The following is a 20,198-nucleotide window of genomic DNA, read 5'->3' on the forward strand; positions in this document are numbered from 1 at the left end:
AACCTCTTGCTTAATTTTGGGGAATAGATCTTCCGTCATGATGAAACCGTTATTTACATATTGAAAATAGCATTGAGGAGTTTTACGAGGAAGTTCTAAAGAAGCAAAATCTTTTCTAAAAGTATTAGAAGAACAAGGTTGTAAGAAACCTTGGACAAGAGCATCGGGGGTTTTCCTAGAACCTCGGTGCTGATCCAGTTTTATGACACCACCTTTGAGAATGTATAATGGTGCCAGATATTTTTTAATATTTGCCAAGACAACGGTAGGAGTTGGATTCCCATAAACATCAGCACCAGTCCTCATGTTTATTTCTTCTTTAGTCCCTTTCAGAAGCTCAAGAACTCTAGGGGAATTCCCAAGGATCTTTGGAAGGGCAGGTTTATGAACTGGCAGCAAAGGAAAAAATGAAATTAGATCAAAGGGAGAAACCGATATGCCATATCGAAAATAGATTAGGGTTACTTAACAAACCTGTAAGGTTGAAAGTTTTGTGATTCAAAGGAGGTATGGCCTCGGCATCGGCATATTCCCATCACCCAGATACTATGATGGGATAGAGTGGCCAGTTCCTATCACTATCATGGTTTTCTCTTATTATACTTTTCAGACCATCGATATTTCTTTTCTTAGGGTAAAAGTACCCGGTATATTTTTCGAGACCTCTCACTCCCTTCACAGTACCCTCAAGCTATAATGATTCATGATGTCAGATAACTAAATACTTCTAGCCCTATACATATATTCATACAAGTACGTGAGCATTGTAATAATTAAAAATGTGAATTAACCTGCAGAAGTTGCCCATGCCTTGGCCAAGAGAGATATCAAGATGGTTTAGGACTTCACGGTCGAGGTCTGTCAAAGGAAATCTCAAACCTGCAGCTATTTGCCCAACGGTGACAATGATGGAGTCAATATCGCCACTTTGGCATTTGGTGTCTCTCCTCGATCCAGCATAGTGTCAGAGAAGAATGGCGTTTGGTATTTCGTAGACTACTCAAACCACGGTTAGATTTGGCCTCTTTGGGAAGCATGCAGGATTAAGCCCATATTGCCATCTGCTAGTATTGTCCACGATATCGCGCTCCAACTCAGAGCTCAAAGTTTCAAAGGGGTGGCAAGGCAACCCCTTAACAATATAAGTTATCTCTCAAGTGTGTTCATTCTAAACGTTCCTTTGAGATGTTGAGGTTGAGGAGGAGGACTAGGCTCTTACTTTGGCCTCGGTATCTTCACTCGACATCTCAGTATCACTACAAACAATTAATTACTTTTGAATTAAAACCATATCCCCTATCAATATTGTACTACTATCGCTATATTCAATACAATCATATATTATGTTATTTATAATACACATATCGAAGTGTCGAGGTGGTGGTGATGATGTTCTTAGGGGTGGAATCTGACGTCTCGTCATGAGACCTCTGTTTCAAAGCCAGAAATGCATAGATCCAAAAGGTTCTCTTTTTCTCCTAACCATAACTGAAACAAGATAAAACCATAAGTTCAATAACCCTACAAGCTATCATAGTATCCAAAAGGTTTAACAGTTTGAATTTAAAACCCTAACCCTAGAATTTTAAATCAAGAAGAAGACCAGATATGATGAAAATAAACATAATGCATAAGATAAGAGTTTTAATTTTCTAACCTGTTCAAAGGAGTGTAAGAAGATATGTTGAAAGAAAATTTCGAATTTTGGCGAACACGTAACTGTTGATAGTGATAGTTTCAAAAGTTGCGTATGTCTTCCTCGTGTTTTTTTTTTTTTTTTTGTTTTTCAGTTGAAAATGAAACGTGAAGAGAGAAAGGGACCGGTGGCTTTTATAATTATGTTTTGGGCTCAACTATTGGGCTCCAAACAATAACTGCTTCTCGAAAATTTCAAATTTTAAAATTATTTTGAAATTGAAGATTTTGAGAGGAGGCAATGTCGTGGGTAAATATCGTGACTGATATTTCAGCCAAGTTATTTTGTTATATATCGAGATGTCAATATAAGGGTCGATATCTCTCTATAAGTTGAATGTTGCAAGTATGAGCAAGAAGTGGAGAAGAAGAGAATGGACACGTGTCAGCAGCTAATTGGAGTAAAGCTAATTTGGAGGACTATATAAAGACTGAAACTGGAAAAGAAGATGATTATCTTCTTCCCACTAGAAAATTGTAAGAACCTAAATCTCCTAAATATTAAAGCACAAAGAACTATAAAAGGCTAGAACAAAGCTCCTCACTCTTCTCTTTTTCTCCCTTTTTTCTCTTTCTTTTTCTCCCTCTTTCAAGCCCCTGTTCAACATCCTCTTTCTGTCTTCATCCTCTTCTTTTTATACCCCTCCCCTTCCTTTCTGGACTGCCCATCTGTCCCCTCATCTGACGGCTCTCCTGTTTGCCGTACCTTGGCCACGTCCGCCCCCTGGGATTCTACGGCTCGGTTCTCCTGCTCCCCAGGGTAGCGTATTAAGCTGCTTCCCTTCCTTGTCCCACTGACTTGGTCTTCTCTCCTCTATTGAGTCGCCCCAATCCAGACCATCCCTCTTCCCTCCATCCCTCGGCCCATCTTATAGTTGTACCAGTGCCACGTCCACTCTCTAGGGTTTCACGGACATGATCCCATACTCCCCAGCCTTCCTTGTTACACTACCTCCCCCCTTTGTCTTTGACTAAGTCTAGTGTTATATAATAGACCACTACAAATGCCCCTTCTCGACTTCGCGGCCATATAATTGGCATGAGGTCGAGAACTTCCACCTCTTTATCTCCTCTCTAGCTAATATCTGTTCATTTTGGGAAGCGTGTGATGTGAAAGGTACTCATCACGTGCATTTTTTCTGGCAGCCCCTTGTTTCATGTGCTCCCACGTGTCGTCCTTCATTTGGAGCCCCAGCCGATGCTTCAATTTCCTCGCCGCCCCAAAGTTACCTTTTTAACCCCAGCCTATTTAAACCCCCCTCCTTCTTCTTCTTCCCTCACTTTCTTTTTCCTTGTCTCTTCTTCTTCTCTCCCTTTGCTCCAACTCCCCATTTTTCTTCTCTTTCAATCCTTCGCTGGTGTACGTGCACTTCACTGTGGTGGTCTTTCCGGTACCTTTCTTCACTTCCTGCTATCTTTCACGACCTCACCAACTCCCTCCTCCCATTGATCAGTACGTTTTCTTGGCCCTCTCTCTTTTAGCTGAACTGTCTTTCTCTTCTTCGTTTTGAAATAGTTCGATTTCTAGAATCTATTCATCTCCCTTTCGATGTCAGACCGCGAATTTGGTGACTCGTCCTCTTCCCGTTCAGCGGGCGTATCCTCTCCCCCTCCTCCTGCTTCCACTGCGGTACCCTCCACCTCCGGCTGCCTCACTACTTTATTGCCCCCCTAGATCTCATAGACCTAATTTAGACTCCATTAGAGCTGCCTACGGTGTTCCAGCCGACGTTATATTGGAATATGTGTCCTCTGTCACCCACTATCCCCATTTGGCTCCTCGCCGACCGGGTTCTCTTGTCATCACTGTAGGCCAAATGGTTGCCTGTCTACGGCTTCCCCTTACTCTTCTGGATGTCGAAGTTTGTAACCACTTTAACATTCCCCCTTGCCAAGGCATAGGAAATTTCTGGCGGATAATGTATGCCGCAAATTCTTACAATAGGACTCGAGAACCCAAGATCACCAGCCGCGACATCTACTCTCAATACTATCTCAAAACCAGCACCAAGGATGTCAGCATAGGATACCAGTCCTTCTATGTTAGTCCTAAGAAACAATCTTTTCTCCTTCGGCTTACCATTTCAGATAAAGTTTGGCACCACTATCCGCTCTATGTATCAGGAAACCTTTTGTCCGCGGACATTCCCTCCACCCTAACTCTTAATCATCTCGCCTTCCGACTTCGCGGTGAGTATCGTAGTTCTTTTCCCGTTCCTTGAAGTGTTTTCCATTTAATCTATTAACTCACAATTGCTCTTATTTACAGGTTAGCGGCCAGATTCCAAATCCAGGATTTATGATAACATCTCCTGTCCTATCTTTGCCCAGATCTGCGACCTTGGTTCTGCCCAGGCTAACTTCTTAGGCATTTATCCCACCACCGCTACTCCCTTAGTGCCCATCCCCGCTCTCAACACCTTCCGCGTCTTAACATGTCCTTTTTTTTGTCCTCCCCCTCCCAAGGAGCGAAAACCATGCGCGTGTCCTCCTTCAAAGAAGAGGTCTCGCACCCATAGTTCTCATCGCTCCCCTCCTCGAACTTCCTTACACTCTTCCGCCTCCCGTGACCCTCAAGATCTCCACCCTTCCTCCACTCCCAACGACGTCCCTTCATACCGCTCTATCTACCACTAGGACGATCAGTTCACCTCTCCCCCCTCACCTCCAGAAGACATGGACGTCCACAAGCAGAAATTGTTCGATAGCGACTCCGATGATGATGTGATGGAAGTCCCCTCCGCCGACATGCATGCGCCTGCTGACCAGCCGCCTGCCAAGAGGCCGCGGACGTCCACCTCTGATGAGCCTGTCTCTACAACTCACCAGGCCTCCGTGCCTGAAGGTCTAGCCCCTACTTCTTCACCCTCTCATCCAGCTGCCTCCTCTCCCTGCAAACTGTTGCAACTGTTGAGGACTTCTGTCCCATATTCAATGTGCGCAACTGGAAAGTGAATATGCTGGACTCCGCTCTGGACAATGCCGCCGTGGCCTCCTCCTTGTTCTACAATGCTCAACTGCCTAAGGACATTGCCTATGCGGACGGGGGTTCATTTGACCAACATCGCACTTCGTTGTACACCAACTGGGAAAGGGTACAACTTTCTCTCTTTTTTATTTATTTATTTATTACCCCTCTCCCTTTTTGACCCAGGTGAGCCTGGACATCTCCTTTATGATCCGCGACCTGCTCCGCGCCAAGAATAAGGTGACCGCCCTAGAACAAGAGCTTAACGGCCCCACTGGCTTGCGAGCGGCCTATGCCGGACTTCAGTCAGATCTGGCAGTTGCCAATTTGGCCAAAGTCCAGGCTCAGGATGAACTTAAGTCGGCAGAATCCTCCATCAACTGTACATGGACTCCATCAACGAGCACCTATGCTGTCAAAGAGAAAAGCTTCTCCAACACCACCAGCTCAACTTGAACGCCCTCACCCAACAACATCAGAAGGTCGTGGATGCCCTTAGTCAGGGCCAAGATGATGGAGCAGCACCAATCAGACATGACGGCTCTTCGTGACCATTTCAAAGCCCTGGCTGAAAAGAGGGTGGCCCGGAAGGTCCAAGAAGAACTCGACTGGCTCACCCAGGAAGGCCGCCTTCTCCCCGATAGACCTGCCATCCTGGTGACTGAACCCACTGAAGCCGCGGACCCTTCTGGCATTCCAGAGAACCTTGTGATGGGAGAAGACCCCCTTCCCGCTGCAGTCATTGAAGAGTCCCCCGCTGCCGCCGCTGAAGACGCTGCTGAAAAAATGATCGTTGATTCATCCACCTAGGGAATTCCCTAGTCCTTTCTTTGTATCAAAACCTTGTTATTAACTTGCGACTTGATTCGCCCCCTGTTTATGTATTTTGCTATGTGATTACGTTTTATATGCCTGTTGTCTTTTCCCCTTCGATCTTTTTCTGTTTGTTAGATTTGCAAAGTATACCTCATGTCCCTAGGCAGTCCCTTGCCTTCTCATGAACGCCTTCCTACAATTTTCCTCCCCTACGCTTTCCTCATCCAATTAAGGTCTTCCGCCGGCTCTACTGCAACGTGCAGCGTGTCCTGTCTTGCGTCAGTGACGGGCTCATCCTCTTCACCACCCCTCTCTCTGATAAACATTGGAGCCTGCCGGGCTTCTAACCTTGCTCCACGTGTCTCCTACATATCTGATCTGCGGACCCAATCATGCATTGTCCTGTTGGGACAAACCATCTTGTTCCAGGCTTTCTCCCCCACTGGTGTCAGCGAAGGGCTCATCCCCCCCGCTGCTTCTCCCTTTGAGCGGCGTACCAACCCACTGGGGCCTCTCTTGTTGCCCCAGGTGTCTCTTGTGTCACTGATCCGCGAAGGGCTCGCCCGCTCCGCAGATTCAACCGCGCCATGACCTGCAGGAATAATACATCTTGTTCCCGGCCCCCTCCAACACTGGTGTCATCTAAAGGCTCATCCCCTCCGCTGCTTCTCTCTCTGCTGCATGCTAAAGCTCCACAGGGTCATTCTCACTGCCCCTTGTGCTTTTTGCCTCTCTGATCCGCGGAGGGATCCTCCCACTCCGTGGACTCGAACATGCCATGCCCTGCTGGAAACATTCATCTCCTTCCCTACGATCTCCACACTGGTGTCAGTGAAGGGCTCCTCCCCTCCGCTGTTTCTCCCTCTTTAAGAGCACAGAAGCCCAATAGGGACTCTCTCATTGCCCCGTGTGTCTCTTGCGTCCCTGATCCGCGGAGGGCTAATCCCGCTCCGCAGACTCAACCGTGCCATGGCCTACTGGAACAACTCATCTTGTTCCAGGCCCCCTCCCACGCTAGTGTCAGCGATGGGCTCATCCCCTCCGCTGCGTGCTAAAGCTCCATAGGGTCATTATCACGGCCCCTTATACTTTTTGCCTCTCTGATCCATGGAAGGCTCCTCCCACTCTGTGGACCTAAACATGCCATGCCCTGCTGGATCAATTCATCTCCTTCCATGCGTTCTCCACACTTGTGTCAGCGAAGGGCTCATCCCCTCTGCCATTTCTCCCTCTGAAGAGCATAGAAGCCCAATGGGGACTCTTTCATTGCCCCATGTGTCTCTTGAGTCATTGATCCATAGAGGGCTCATCCTGCTCCGCAGACTCAATCGTGCCCTGACTTACTGGAACAACTTATCTTGTTCCAGGCCCCCTCCAACGCTAGTGTCAGTGAAGGGCCCACCCCCTCCACTACATTTCCCTCTGATGTTGGTGTCAGCGAAAGGTTCATCCCCTCCGCTGTTTCTCCTTCCGATGGGCGTACAAGCCCAACGGGGGCTCTCTCATTGCCCCATGTGTCTCTTGCTTCTACAATCCGTGGAGGGCTCATCCCACTCCACAGGTTCAATTTGGCTCTCCATCTCGCTGGAACAAACCCTTATTCCCAACTCCTCACTTCTTTAGTATCAGCGAGGGGCTCATCCCCTCCGCTGCCCTCCCTCGGCTACGCGTAGCCGTATGCTGGGGCACTCTCTTTGTCCCCTGTGCCTCTTGTATCTCTAGTCTACGGTTTGCATTCCCATTCAGAAATTCCACATAATAAACATATTTCTTTTCACAAAAGTGTTGTGGTTTTATATATTTACAAACAACTTTAGTCCTCTGCTCGGTACCCTCTTTACATTGCTCTGAAACTTCAGTACATTCAGTTGTAAATTTTTTTCAACATTCTTACATTCCAAGGCCTCTCTATTAGCTTTTCCTCCATCGTTCAAAGCTTATAGGTTCCAGACCCCCCTTCCTCCATCACGGTGTACGACCCTTCCCAGTTTGGACCTAGTTTCTCGTCCCTTTCTTCCTTCGTGCTTGGAGTCACCCGGCGGAGCACCAATTCCCCTACCTTAAACTTCTGCGGCCTGACCCGCTTGTTGTATTGCCTCTGTAATCTCTGGTGATACTCTTCCAATCGGATGCGAGCTGAATCTCTTCTCTCTTCTGCCAAATTCAAATCTCCTGCCAAAATGCGCCAATTCGATCCTTCCTCCATAACCTTAGTTCTCATTGTAGTCGCCACCATTTCTGAGGGAATCACGGCCTCAACGCCGTATGCTAAGGCAAACGGGGTCTCTTTGGTGGTGGTCCATGGAGTAGTTCTATAAGCCTAAAGAACATGGTTCAACTTGTCGGCCCCCGCGCCCTTCCTATCTTCCAATTTTCTTTTCAAATTGTTTAATATCGTCTTGTTGGAAGATTCAGCCTGCCCGTTGCCTTTGGGATTGTAGGGGGCCGAAAACCCTTGTTTCACCTTGTATGCTTGCAGGAACGCCGCCACCTTAGCTCCTGTGAACTGTGTCCCATTGTTTGCAATGATAGCATATGGCAGCCCAAACTGACATATGATGTTCTCTCATGGAAACTTAATCACTTGAGCCTCCTTTATCTGCTGCAATGGAACGGCTTCTATCCATTTAGTGAAGTAGTCCGTGGCTGCCAATATATATCTCTTTTTGCCGCTAGCCATGGGCAATGGCCCTACGATATCCAGTGCCCACATGGCAAAAGGCCAAGGGCTTGAGACGTTATGCAGGGGCTCCGCAGGTGCAAATATTCGTTGCGCAAATCTCTGACATTTGTCACACCTCCTAGCAAACTCTACTTCATCCCGTTTCATGTGAGGCCAGAAATAGCCTTGTGTCAATAATCAATGCGCCATAGTCCTCCCTGCGGAGTGGCTCCCATAGTCCTCTTCATGCAATTTTGCAAGCACTTCTAAAGATAATCGCGGCCCTAGGCATTTCAACAATGGTCCATTGAAGTTCTTCCGATACAGTTCTCCTTCCATCAGTACATATCTCTGAGACGCCTACTCCAACCTCCTTTTTTCGTTCCTATCCGTCACCTCCCTTCCCTCTAGAAAGCACCTAATGGGATCCATCGACCCCCCCCCCCCTTCTTCCTCTGCAACCTAGCACACCTCCATCACTTCCTCTGTGCTTGGCGTCTCCAGTCTTTCTACCTTTCTCGTTCTTTCCTCAGCATGGCTGCAACCACGTACGCCAGAGCGTCTGCGTGCCTGTTCTCCCCGCGCCCTGGGTGCACAAACTGGAGCTTTGTAAACTTGCTGGCCCTTTGGTGCACCACCTTCAAGTATTTGGCCATTCTTAGACATCTGGCTGCGAACCCCCCATTTTCCTGACATACCACCAGATTAGAATCTGAGTACACGGTCAAGTCTTTCACTTCCAAGTCCTCCGCCATTCTTAGTCCTGCTATAACAGCCTCGTACTCTGCTTTGTTACTAGATGCCGCGAATCCTAGTTTCATGGTCAACTATATTCTGTTATTGTCAGGAGTAACCAACACCACCCCTATGCCACTGCATGCGTCCGTGGCCGACCCATCCACGAACACTCTCTACCCATTCCTCTTATCTCATGGGTCTAATTGATCGGGCACCATGTCCTTTTCTGACTCCATGATCATCTCCTCTCCCCACATCGGATCCTCCGCTGGGAACTTTGCCAAAAACTCCGCGACTGCCTGTGCTTTCTCAGCTGTTCTTATCTGATACTGTATCTCGTATGAACTAAGCATCACTGCCCATTTCAACATTCGGCCCGACTTCTCAGTCCTTAACGCTTGTTTAAGCGGCAGGTTCGTCACCACCACTATCGAATGTGACTTAAAGTAAGGTTTCAATTTCATGGTGGAAAAGATCAAGGCAAGGGCATACTTCTCCATTTTGCTACACCGCGTCTCGGCGTCCAACAGTGTTTTGCTTTGAAAATACACCGGTCTCTCCACTCGATCCACTAGCCTAACAAGAACTGAACTGACCGCATACTCAGTGGCCCCTAAATACAGGTACAACTTCTCCCCCTGCTCTGGCCGCGACAGCAATGGAGCCTTGCCCAAATACCTCTTCAACTCCTGAAACACCTCCTCACATCCTAACTTCCACACGAAGTCCGGGGTACTTCTCAACAACCGATATAATGGTCTGCACTTGTTAGATGACTTGGAAATGAACCTAGTCAATGCCGCGACTCTCCCAGCGAGCCGATGCACCTCTATGACATTCTATGGTGACGACATCTCCACCAACGCTCTTATCTGTTCTGGATTAGCTTCTATTCCCCTGTGAATAATAATGCAGCCCAAGAACTTCCTTGTGGTCACCCCGAATGTGCATTTCTTTGGATTTAGCTTCAGATTGTATTTCTGCAGGATTCCAAACGTTTCCCTCAATACATCTAAGTGTTACATCTCCGACATGCTTTTTTCCACCATGTCGTCTATGTATATTTTCACCCCCTTCCTGATTTTGCTCTCGAACATTTTCTCCCCCAATCGCTGAAATGTGGCTCCGGCATTTTTCAACCCGAAAGGCATCCTTGTGTAGCAATATGTGCCGCCTTCTACAACAAATGTTGTTTTCTCTTGATCTGGCCCATACATTGCGACTTGATTGTACCCCATAGACGCATCCATGAACGAAAATATTTTGAATCCTGCTATCCTATCCACCAATTCATCCACCCGCGGCATGGGGTAGCTATCTTTCGGGCAATCTGCATTCACATCTGTGAAATCAATGCACATGCATACCTTGCCATTCTTTTTTGGTACCGCAACCACATTGGACAACCAATCCATGAACTCTACTTCTCGTATTATTCTGGCTCCTTCCAACCGTGCGACCTCTTCGCGAATGCCCACTGCATACTTCGGTCTAATACTCCGCATCTTTTGCCTCACCAGCTTAGCCTCCTCTCTTATGTGTAATCGATGACATCCGAATTCCGGGTCCAACCCGGTAACCTCCTCAATTGTCCATGCAAACACGTCTTGGTTTTCTGACAAGAACTGAATTAACTTCCTTTTCCATTTCTCAGGTAAGCTAGACCCTACCGCGGTAAACCTCTCATCCTCCCTTCCAATATTCACTACTTCAATCTCTTCCAGCGTCTTTGGACCTATTGTTGCCTCCCCCTTCTCCTCCACCGACGTGCACTGTAATTGCTATGCCTGCCTCTTCCTCGGGTTCGAGTTTTCCTCATCCGGTCCACGAATCAACCGTTTAACTGTACCCCTATGACTGTTCTTGGCCGTCACTTGGTCTCCGCAAACTTCATATATACCAGTGGGAGTGGGAAACCGTATCACTTGGTAGTAGGTTGACGGGACGGCCTTCATCTCATGAATCCACCGCCTTCCTAAAATTGCATTGTATTGGGAAGACGAATCCACCACCATGAACCGCGCAAATACAATCACTGGACCTGTGGTTACTAGTAGCAAGAGCTCTCCCATAGGCTCAGTCATGCTCCCATTGAATCCATATAAGTTAGTTTGCGGCGGCCTCAATTGCTGATGATCAATCCCCATTTCTTCCAGCGCTCCTTTAAACAACAAGTCCACTGCACTGTCGCAATCTATCAATACCCTTTTCACCATGTAATTGCCCATTGCCACCGTGATGACTAATGCGTCTTCATGGGGAGAATCCATTGCCCGCAAATCCGTGCTGCTAAAGACGATCTTATCCCTGTCCTCCACTTTCCCCACTCTTGCTCGCGGTCTATCTGTCCCATCATTAATCTGCTGGAGGCTCGTAGTTCTTCGCATTCTGTCTCTATTAGCATTATGGCTTAGTACTTCTCCACTGAAGATCACGTTAATGGTTCCTAAGATACGATCTTGTCGTGGCATACCCTCCTCGTTCTGTCATCCCCTTATAAACTCTCTCATCCTTCCTTTTTCCACCAAACGTTGAACCATCCACTTTAGTGCATAGCAGTCGTCGGTCTCATGATTGCGTATCTGATGATAGGCGTAGAAAGGTTTATCAGGTAATTCTCCAGGTGTGTTCTGCGGTCCTTCATATCCCTGCATGTTCTTTATCAGCGGTAATATTTCGCTCAAGGATCTATTCAGCGGTGTAACTTCAACCTCGCAGTATGGTTTTCTCTCTCTGTTCTCCCTTCTAATCCCTTCCCGGCTTCTTTCTGCCCGTGGTGCGTATCCGCAGTATCCACCCCTTTCTTTCTCGGTTGCACCTGCCTTACTTGGTTCCCTGTCTTTCTCCAAGGATAGCACTGCCTTCCCAGATCTCTTAGACTCCTTCTGCATACTATCCTCATATCTGATATATTTTTCTACCTACGGATACAGTTCATGCAAGGTTGCAATCTCATTCTTCGCCACCGACTGGTGTACTCCTAGCCCTGGCCGCAGACTTATTTCAAATGCAATCACTGCGGTTCTTTCATCCAGATTTTTGACCTTCAATGTCTTAGCCTTGAATCGGCACAGATATTCCCTTACTGACTCTGTTAATCTTTGTCGAACGTTGAATAATGCCGCGATATCCACCACCCGCTTTTTCTGATGAATGAAGTGATCTATAAACGCCTGTTCCAATTCTTGAAAGTTTCTTATACTTCCTGTTGGTAATCGATAATACCAGTCCGACGCCCCTCCTTTCAGGTTAGCTGGGAACATCATACATCGCAATTCGTCATATCGAGATTCTTGCCAGAGTGGCATCTGCTGCCGAAAATGAAGAATGTGATCTGCTGGATCTCCTTTTCCGTCGTACCTTTCGAATCTAGGCTGGTTGAAACGCTTTGGGACTTTCGAAGCCCAGATGCCATCCGCCAATGGGTTGCGATTCAGCCCGGCCATCACCTGACTAGCTGCTCCCCCACGACTCTTCGTCTGCTACCGGTTATCTTCCCTATCATTATTTATCATTTCTTGCCCCTGTTCAACTGTCAAACCGGTTACCGGATTTTCCACGAGATTCAGCTCATTCTCTTCCTCTTTCGCGTTCTCACTTGCCTCTCCACCTGTCTCTTCCTCTTCCCTTTCCATCTCCCGTCTCAATTCATCATTCTCCTCTCTTAGCCTACCAATCTCTTCTCTCATGAGCCGCGTCTCTTCCGCTTCATGTTCCTCTCTTCTATCTCCTTCTTCATCAATCACTGCCTCGGGCATCGGTTCCTGCACAGCCACCCTCTTCGGTCTCCCTACTTGTTTCTTAGGTGCCATCTCTTTCTTGCTTCTATGTGTCCCCACAGACTGCGCCAAATGTAAGAACCTAAAATCTCCTAAAGATTAAAGCACAAAGAACTATAAAAGGCTAGAACAAAGCTCCCCACTCTTCTATTTTTCTCCCTTTTTTCTCTTTCTTTTTCTCCCTCTTTCAATCCCCTATTCGGCCTCCTCTTTTTGTCTTCATCCTCTTCTTTTTATACCCCTTCCCTTCCTTTCTGGACCGCCCATCTGTCCCCTTATCTAACGGCTCTCCTGTTTGCCGTACCTTGGCCACATCTGCCCCCTAGGGTTCCACGGCTCGGTTCTCCTGCTCCCCAGGATAGCGTATTAAGCTGCTTCCCTTCCTTGTCCCGCTAACTTGGTCTTCGCTCCTCTATTGAGTCGCCCCAATCCAGACCGTCCCTCTTCCTTCCATCCCTCGGCCCATCTTATAGTCGTACCAGTGCCACGTCCACTCTCTAGGGTTTCGCAGACATGATCCCATACTCCCCAGCCTTCCTTATTACACTGCTTCCCCCCTTTGTTTTTGACTAACTCCAGTGTTATATAATGGGCCACTACAAAAACTGTAAAACGAGAGCAAAGAGAAAAATTATAAAGAACGTAATTGTTATTCAATAAAACCTACTTCATTTCATCTCGAATTCCAGTTCAATCTTTAAGTAATTGTTAGTTCTTTAGTGAATCATTCTTGATCACTACACATTCTATACCCTCAAGTATGCCCAGACATTCAGCCAAGTAGTTGGTGTTGATTCCCATCTTCCTCCATAATACCAGCAATCAGCATGAAGTCACCGGCCGCTACAATTTCTCTTCATTAACAATCAATATATATATATATATATAATAAGTAATAAGTCAATAACAGTGTTAGTTCTTTGGTTGGTGTAGCGCGTTTTGCAACAGAGCAGTTTAAAATTTCTACAGTGTCAGTCATCGTTTAATTTTCAATTGAATTTGTGGGCATGACATCTGAATTTATCTTATTATATGAAAGTTGGACAGCAATTGACTAAATTTGGAGAGCTGGGGTGCCACATTACCAGAGATTAAGTAGACCTACCCAAGGTTACAAATGATTAACAAAAAGCCCAATTGAAAAGGTAAGTGAAGATAATACTGTGGATCTGTGGTACATACTGAACCGTGTTAGCACTTAGCTGTATGGTGTCTGTCATGTCCCAATGCATTACATGATGTTTTATTCAATTTGCAAGACGTAACAAAACTTCTAGTAGTAATAGTGGAGAAAAATAGGAAGATCATATTAAATCTTTTAGGAAACCATAAGGTGCCGACGGTTGATTACATGTATACTATAAGTCTATAACTTCCGGTCAGCTCTAAGTAGTGATCAGCATTTGACAACTAATTAATCATCTAGGTAAACATCAATACCATCAATCAGGTCTCCCTATTCTCGAAAATCACTACAAAAGAAAAAACAAACACTTGAATAACACCTAAAATGTAAAAAACTGATTCTTAAAAAAATCCGTTTTCTACTCAGAACAGCGTTATTTAGTTGTGACTTATGGCAATACAATAGTAATGCGACCAAATTAAAATGAGACGCTAACTAATTGCAAGTGGGGTATACACATTACGGTGATGGCTCAAGTGGCAATCCATTTGTGTTGGATAACCAAATACTGATCCAGTAGTCCAGTACGTGGTGGGTGGGATTCGCCATATGTAGCATACTAGCATGTGAATTGTGAAATATGGTCTTACCGTACCCCAGACACACCCGCACAAGCACACTCCTTATATATTAAGGTTCGTCCATCTCTTTATAAGTATCTACATATATATATACTGATCCGGTGTTCTTCTTCTTCCTACTATACTGAACAACCGAGACAAAAATGGCAACCACAGAGCTGCCACTCAACGGAAATAATAAGCCTCCTGGCCATCATCTAAATGTTCCTGATGAAGAAGCATCCAATACATGCGTCATCAGCCAAAAACAAGGGGGGTGGACTACCTTCCCCTTTGTCACAGGTCTCTCCATCCCATTCCATTCCTCTTCTACATACTTTGAAGCAAACACCATATGTATGCATATAGAGTAGTATAATCATGACTTTGTACGTACTTATTTTATATTGGTGGTGGCTGCAGTTACGTTGATGGGCTTAACTATTGCTGCTTCTGGGTGGAATACAAACTTGACCGTATATCTAATAGAACGTTTCAATATCAAGAATATCGAAGCAGCACAGATATCCAACATTGTCAATGGTTCCTCCAACTTTTTTCCTATAGTTGGAGCTATCATCGCTGATTCATTCCTGGGCAATTTCATTGTTGTATCAGCTTCATCATTTATATCTTTGCTGGTAGTGCTAAGTAGACTGACTAATTAACTACAACTTGTGTTTTACTCTTCAGACTAGCGGCGCTCACAAGTCATAAATAGATTCGTTGAAGAATAGCTGATATGTGCTTAATTTGCTTGTACCTTTTAATGACATTTATTTAGTTTGCCCTGTATATTATTTGCAGGGTCTCGTTCTATTGACACTAACTGCAAGCCTCCAATCATTAAGGCCTCAACTCTGTAACAAAGGTTTGTTAGAGACGTGTGAAACTCCGTCCCAGTTCCAGTTTGCGATCCTCTATAGTGCCATAACACTAGTTGCTCTGGGGATGGGTGGGACAAGATTTACAATTGCGACCATGGGTGCAGACCAATTTGAAAAGGCCAAAGACCAAGGAACATTCTTCAACTGGTACTTCTTCACTTTATATTTGGCTTCAGTTATAGGCATCATTGCCATTGTCTATGTTGAGGACAATGTTGGTTGGGGTTTGGGCTTTGGCTTGTGTTTGGCGATTAATACGGTTGGCCTTGTTGTTTTCCTTATGGGTAAGCGATATTATCGTCACATTAAGCCAAGGGGAAGTCCATTTACAAACTTAGCGCGTGTTGTAGTAGCTACCATCCGGAAGAAAAAAGTACTGTCTGTATCGTCAGAAAGCAAGGATTACTACCATGGAGATATTAGTGCTGAAACCAAGTTGGCAGTTCAAGCTCCAACATCCAGCTTTCGGTAAGAACTTAAGTTCTAAAACTCACTATTAACTCTCAATTTAATTATATATATATGTTCGCATGCATACAACTGTTGTTATGTGTATTTTATTGCTCAAAAAAATCTTAAGAGATATACTCAACTGGACTAATCACATCGTTACGGCCTTTTTGGTAGCATGGACAAGCTACCTTAGTTTTTTTTTGGGACTCGAGATCTCTATAACCGGGTACAGAGATCATCTCTGTAACCGTATTATCTCGCCGTTGATCCAAGTCCGAGATGTGTGTGTGTGCCTCGATACCTGTGTGTGTGCTCCAAGATGTGTGTGTGGTACAGAGATCAATCTCTGTACCCGGTTATAGAGGAACCGGTCTCTTTTTTTTTACCTTTTTTTTGGATAACCACCACCCTATGATAAGCTACCTTAGTAGTCTAGCTTCTTGGGCAGCAACCTCTAAAGCAAGGACGCACCTACCAATGCGAACGCGGACACGGACAAAGTCAATACGGTCAAGACGCACTCAACTAAATCGGACGCGGGTCAAAACGCAGTTAGGACGCTATCAACATAGTCAGGACGTGGATTTTGACCTAAAAAAATATAAAATAAATCAAAATAATATTAAAAAACTCAATTTTTTCATTTTTTGTTTTGTTAAGACTTAAGACTTATGACATGTTTTTAAAGTTTGATTAGGAAATATTAGTGGGTGTTTGGTTCTCATTTTTTCAAAAAATCATTTTTTCTTAAAAAATATTTTTTTATTTTAAAAAACAATTTTTCAATAAACATGTTTGGTTGTGATTTTTCTTAAAAGCTATTTTATCAAATCATATTTCGCACTATGTTTTTTGATATATTTTGGCATATCGTGGCATAAATCACTAAAGTCTAAAACATCTGGGGAGTTCATTTGCCTTTAGTACCCAAAGTGTTTCCTTCAAAGAAAAATAGTTTTTTAACTTGAAAAACAAGTTTTATCTAATTATCATAAAAACAAGTTTTTGGGACCAAAAAGTGTTTTTTGGATGAAAAACTATTTTTTTTTAAATAGAAACCAAACACATTTATTTTTTCAAAAAATGTTTTTTCACTAATAAACACTTTTTGGCAATAAATAAAGGTATTTGTTACTGCCAGACCCCAATTTGTGTTGGGCGGACTCCCAAAAAAATCGATTATTACAAGTGTGCCATTGGTTTCAAAAAATCCAAAAAAAAAACAATTATTACAAGTATGCCATTGATTCCCAAAAAATTGAATTCGAAACCCCAAACTTAAACGACCCGGCTAGGTCGTTGGACTAAGTCCCAAACGATTTGGCTACACCGTTTGGGACTTAGTCCAAACGACCCGGCCACACCGTTAAGAGCCCAAAAAATATAACTTTGAATTTTTTTCAAAGTTCAAATCCCAAACAACATGGCCACACCGTCTGGACTGAGTCCAAAACAATGTGGTCATGTCGTTTGGGATTTGGACTTATAAAAAAATGGCCACACCGTTTGGACTTAGAAAAATTCCCAACGATATGGCCACACCGTTTGGACTAAGTCTCCAACGATATGGTCACACCGTTTGGACTTAGTTCAAAACGATGTGGCCAGGTCGTTCAGACTAAGTCTCAAACGGTGTGACTAAGTCGTTTGGGACTTAGTCCAAACGACCTAGCCGGGTCGTTTAAGTTTGGGGTTTCGAATTCAATTTTTTTGGGACCAATGGTATACTTGTAATAATTGTTTTTTTTTTAGATTTTTTGAAACCAATGGCATACTTGTAATAATTGTTTTTTTTTGTGAGAGTCCGCCCAACACAAATTGGGGTCGACAGTAATAGGACCCTAAATAAATAGGATCCAAACACCCCCTTAAACTTAATTTTATGGCTATTTATCTTTAATAGTTTTGAATTTATGAATATTGATACATTTAATTTAGTTTTTAATGTTCAATTTATATAAAATAAAATTATAAATATTAATTCATTTCCGCGTCTTTTGCCGCGTCCGCATCCTATCTTTTTGAGATATAACTGAGTCGCCGCATCTGTGTCTGTGTCCGCGTTCGCTTTCGCGTCCGTGCAACATAGGCAACAACTTGTCCATGTAAGCCATAACGATAATCTTAAGAGATCGGTTAGCATTTGGTTATTAATATAATTAAAGTAGTATTTCCAGTAGGTGGAACTCTAAGTTGATTAGTCAAATGTATTTCTATCCTCGATGAGAATTGTTGAGCTCAATTGGTTGTGTACTCCTCTCCTCATGGGAGATGTAAGTCTCCATAGACAATCGGAGGCAGTTGGGTCCACTCAAAATGGCGCATCCACGAGAGCTTTTGGGTTAGATTTCTTTCAGGATTGTTGAGTCTTCGAGCTAGGGTCTTTCAATTAATGTAACCGTAGTGGGTATGTCTTAACCCTCTAAAAATTTTCAAAAATTATAGAGTACAAAAGTCTTCTCTAGCAAATGATTTTATTTACTACGCAATTAGGTACCATTTACTCTTTTAAGGACATACAAGGACACTTATTTATCTGTTTTTTATTCTGTAATTTTTGTAAGAAATTTCGAACTTAAGCTATTACTTAATCAACTGAGCTACCAAGTCTCGTACGTGCTATCTGTATTGAAGACGCCATCATAGTGTTCCACATTTAGGGTACATGGACTTGTGAGAGTTGTTCATCACATAGAAACAATAATGGCCTATTATGTTAATTTTCTGTTATCCCTTCTTTACCAAGTCTTCTTTAACCTTTATTAATCCATTCTTCGTTATATCTGAAGGCATCTCATCTGTGTGCACAATAAGTATGGAGACGTATTTATTTTATTTTCGTACGAACATCTGGTTCACAAAATTTTGTTACGCTATCGACCAACCTTTCTTTTTACGTTGGTTAGTTATTTTTTTTAGTTGAGAAAGTCTGAAAGTGGATCTTTATTCTATTTATTTTTCTTTTCAAAATTTATTTTCGTCGAATGTAGGAATTAGATACTCCTCGCCTTTCAACTGCAATCAGTCACTGACTTGCAAAATCAAAAGCAAGATTACCAATAAACTAATTAACTTACCAAGTTTGTGCAATTCATGCAGGTTTTTAAACCGTGCAGCACTGACAAATGAAGCACAAGATGGGCCACCAACCGAATCATGGAGCCTGTGCACGGTGCAACAAGTTGAAGATTTTAAGAGCCTAATAAGGATCTTCCCTTTATGGTCAACTAGTATTTTCTTAAGCACCCCATTAGCTATACAAAGCAGCCTACTGGTCCTTCAATCACTACGCATGGACCGTCACCTCGGACCCCACGTTAATATCCCAGCTGGCACTTTTATTGTTTTCGTCCTATTATCTACTGCCATCTCACTCTCTGTCATGGATCGCTATCTCTTTCCTATCTGGCAAAAGTTGGCACGCCGCCCTCTGAGGCCGCTCCAACGTATTGGGATCGGTCATGTACTCAACATTGCAGGCATGGCTTTGTCAGCTCTAATTGAATCGAGGAGACTTCATAAGGTTCGATCCCACAACCTCACACACCAGCCAAATTCAATTGTGCCAATGTCCGCTTTCTGGTTAGTACCACCACTGGCAGTTGTTGGTGTTGGTGAAGCCTTTCATTTTCCTGGTCAGGTGGCATTGTATTACCAAGAATTTCCAGTATCCCTTCGAAGTACTGCAACTGCTATGATCTCATTGGTAATTGCCGTTGGGTACTATTTAAGTACAGCTTTGATAGATTTGATTCAAAGGGTTACTGGTTGGTTACCAAATAATATAAATGAAGGGAGAATAGATAATGTGTTTTGGCTGTTGGTTGTAATAGGTTGCACTAACTTTGTGTATTATATAACCTGTGCAATGTTGTACAAGTACAAGAACGTTCCTAATCCGGGACAAAAATCTGCGACTATTAATAATGGAAGTAGTTCATGATTGATCATGAAGATCCAAGACATGGCTTAATGTAATTGGCATGTATGAATTTTCTGTAATAATATTTATAATACAAGTGGAACAGATGCCTCTCTCAGTCTCTCTTCTCGCGCAAACACACACATCAACACAGCAGCTATAAAGTTGGACTTATGCTAAGTGCTAACAATGACACTCCCTTAGCTGGAACTTCTGCTGCCAAGGCAATTATCCATCACTTGTAAAGCGGAACTAGAAAACTTGGGGATGAAGAAAAAAACTGAAATCATTTTGTGGATATGACTAACGAACTTACATTGTTGGACTTTGAATTGGAAATAAAACATGATGTTGCTAATGCTTTTCTCCATGGTACTCTCACATAATATGATCCAGCTGCTTCCTGATCGAGTTCACCAATTTAAATTGTCTAACATATTGTTTGTAAGCTTACCAAGTCCCTGCGTGGTCTTAAACAAGCACCAAGGGCTTGGCGTACGTACAAAACATTACTCTGTTTTGGTTCAGCTTG

General features: G+C 44.0%; 3 protein-coding genes across 3 annotated transcripts; 1 reads left to right on the forward strand and 2 right to left on the reverse strand.

Moving 5' to 3' along the window:
* Positions 1 to 10,660: 10,660 nt before the first annotated feature.
* On the reverse strand, positions 10,661 to 11,266 carry LOC147488150 (uncharacterized). Its single transcript, XM_086574280.1, has one exon. The coding sequence runs from the start codon at positions 11,264 to 11,266 to the stop codon at positions 10,661 to 10,663; it is 606 nt and encodes a 201-aa protein (XP_086430406.1).
* Positions 11,267 to 11,800: 534 nt separating this feature from the next.
* LOC147488151 (uncharacterized) lies at positions 11,801 to 12,325 on the reverse strand. Its single transcript, XM_086574281.1, has one exon. The coding sequence runs from the start codon at positions 12,323 to 12,325 to the stop codon at positions 11,801 to 11,803; it is 525 nt and encodes a 174-aa protein (XP_086430407.1).
* A 2,148-nt stretch (positions 12,326 to 14,473) lies between these two features.
* Positions 14,474 to 19,787, forward strand: LOC147488152 (protein NRT1/ PTR FAMILY 2.3-like). Its single transcript, XM_086571332.1, has 4 exons — positions 14,474 to 14,707; positions 14,828 to 15,045; positions 15,212 to 15,759; positions 18,844 to 19,787. The coding sequence occupies exons 1-4, from the start codon at positions 14,569 to 14,571 to the stop codon at positions 19,685 to 19,687; spliced, it is 1,749 nt and encodes a 582-aa protein (XP_086427458.1). The 5' UTR covers positions 14,474 to 14,568; the 3' UTR covers positions 19,688 to 19,787.
* Positions 19,788 to 20,198: the final 411 nt, after the last annotated feature.

The sequence above is a fragment of the Coptis chinensis genome, chromosome 7 (genome assembly GCF_015680905.1).
Source record: "Coptis chinensis isolate HL-2020 chromosome 7, ASM1568090v1, whole genome shotgun sequence".
Classification (NCBI taxonomy): Eukaryota; Viridiplantae; Streptophyta; class Magnoliopsida; order Ranunculales; family Ranunculaceae; genus Coptis; species Coptis chinensis.